The 2,439-nt window shown below is 50.4% G+C and overlaps 1 protein-coding gene across 1 annotated transcript; it reads right to left on the bottom strand.

The window, feature by feature from the left end:
• Positions 1-486: 486 nt before the first annotated feature.
• On the bottom strand, positions 487-1,886 carry sstr4 (somatostatin receptor 4). Its single transcript, XM_033025017.1, has one exon. The coding sequence runs from the start codon at positions 1,843-1,845 to the stop codon at positions 682-684; it is 1,164 nt and encodes a 387-aa protein (XP_032880908.1). The 5' UTR covers positions 1,846-1,886; the 3' UTR covers positions 487-681.
• Between the last annotated feature and the right edge of the window lie 553 nt (positions 1,887-2,439).

Raw genomic sequence — 2,439 nt, 5'->3', positions numbered from 1 at the left:
AATGGCCTACTCCTGCACCTATTTTCGATATTTCTACGTTTACTGTAACCTCAATCGATGGGTTACTGCTATGGCGCGGATAATCCTCAGGAGAGATATCTAGTTATTGAGGCTAAACCGTCAACCGTTTGAGCTGTTATGATTGAACGTTGCAAACGCACCTGCACACTACAGAAGTTACCTTGAAAAACATTGATTAGATTTGATATACGACAAACACCGGTTTAATTCGTTAATAACACGAGAGCAGTTCGCAGAATGGAGCCCATAGTGATGGTCAACAGTTGGTGCGAGTCACGCACACAGCGATGGGTGAGAGACAGACAGACTTAGACAGACAGAGGAAACTGACGATGTCCATCAAGAAAGCAATGTATAGGCACAAGGTATATATATATTTTCTAAGCAAATTATGAATATTATTATGAAAATTATGAATATAATTATGAATATTATTATTATTATTATTATTATTATTATTATTATTATTATTATTATTATTAGCATTATTATTTTCCAACCATATATATCCTCGCCCGACCCTAAGCGGTGCAATCCCAGCGCTCATACAACAACATGAAGATAACTCACAGATTCTTTTAGCAAAATATATTTAACCCGTTTGTTTTAGACAAAAAAAAGTCACTAAGAGGTAATAAGACAAGACTTCTTTCACTACATTCATAGCGTGGTGGTTCTGGAGGTGCAAGTCCCATTCCGACAGACCGGGTGAGAAGCAGGGTTACCGGGCTGACATTCTATGGGATTACACAGCCTGCTCTTCGGGGCGGTGCCGTAATAGTCCACCGGCTCCTCGCTCCCGTTCTCCAGGTAACGGAAACACAGGATCCTCTGGAAGGACCTCCTGAAATTGTCCGAGAGGAAACCGTAGAGGAAAGGGTTGGCGCAGCTGTTGGCGTAGCTGAGGATAAGGCACAACTGGCTGACCGTGGAGTGGAGGGGGAGAAAGATGTTGGCCAGCTGCACCACGTAGAAGGGCATCCAGCAGATGACAAACACGGCCACCACCATCAGGACCATGCCGGTGAGCTTCTTCTCCGACCTCCTGCGCTGCTGCCAGCCCGCCTTCAGGGCGACCACCCTCATCTTCACCACGATGAGGACGTAGCACAGGCAGATGGCGAAGACGGGGATGAGGAAGCCGAGCAGGAAGGTGTAGATGACAAACGCCACGGACCAGGAGTGATGAGGCCAGAGGAAGTTGCAGAGGACGCCGCCGTCCTCGCTGGGAGAGGTGCCGGCGAATATAATGATGGGCAAGATTACAATGAGGGAGAAGACCCAGACGCAGATGTTGATAACCTTGGCGATGGTGGGTCTCCTGTACCTCGCCGCTTTGATGGGGTGCACCACGGCCACGTACCTGTCCACGCTCAACACGGTGAGGCAGAAGACGCTGGTGAACTGGTTGATCCCATCCACGCTGAGCACCGTCCGGCACATGAGCGAGCCGAAGGGCCAGCGCTGCAGGGCGGCCGAGGCGGACACGAACGGGACGCTCAGCATGAAGAGCTCGTCGGCGATGGCCAGGTTGAGGATGTAGATGTTGGTGGCCGTCTTCATCTTGGCGTACCTGAGGATGACGAAGATCACCATGGCGTTGCCCACCAGCCCCACCAGGCACACGATGGCAGAGATGAACTGGATCACCACAGTCCCGGCGTCTCTCACCTCTTCCTCCTCCTCCTCGCCGCCGACGGAGCCGAGCGAGTAGTTCAGGGGGAGAGCGGTGACAAAATCCGCCGGCTCGCCGAAGCTGTTCCAAGAGCCCATCTCCGCTGCCGCGTCCCGGTGTGAAGGCAACTGGAAACTACGCGTGTTCATATTCAATCAGCACCTTCACCGGTAGCACCTCTCCTCTCCTCTCCTCTCCTCTCCTCCACTCCACTCCCCCCCCACACCCCTTCCTCCCTTTGACAAGTCTTCAAAGAAAATTATCTCCCCTTCGCTTCTCCCGTCACCTTCTCTGCCTCCTCTTCAGCGTCTGGCTTGGCAAACCAAGAATCCAGCCATCAGACGGGATCAGAACGCAAGAGCTTGCAACAGCTTGGACTCACGACCGTGTGTGTGTCAGTGTGTGTGTGTGCATCTTTTTATGCAGTGCGGTTGCTTTCGTTGTTCGCTTCGGCTTGCTCCTTAAATACAAGACCTGATGAATGAACAACAGTCGGCGACCTACCTATAGTCCTGCGTCATCCACTCAACAGTGTGCTGTCTTGAATCTTTAAAAACTTGAACTAATCGCACGGCGGATAAATATGCAATATGCCCCTTTCATTTTGCAAGGGAGTCAGGTGGATCTGCCAAATGCAGAAAATAGAGATGCTTTCATCTGATCGGACACTTGTTAAGGTCGAAAGACAATGTTTTCACAGGGGGGGAGTACTGTTGTTGAAAATTGGGCTTTAAAGTGGCAGT

Source organism: Amblyraja radiata, chromosome 8 (assembly GCF_010909765.2).
Source record: "Amblyraja radiata isolate CabotCenter1 chromosome 8, sAmbRad1.1.pri, whole genome shotgun sequence".
Taxonomy (NCBI): domain Eukaryota; kingdom Metazoa; phylum Chordata; class Chondrichthyes; order Rajiformes; family Rajidae; genus Amblyraja; species Amblyraja radiata.
The sequence above is the reverse complement of the archived record's forward strand: the minus strand, read 5'-3'. Positions and strand labels throughout refer to the sequence as shown.

What these genes read in the sequence shown, in the direction of transcription:
- sstr4 (XM_033025017.1), bottom strand. Translation starts at nt 1,845, where the DNA reads ATGAACACGCGTAGTTTCCAGTTGCCTTCACACCGGGACGCGGCAGCG.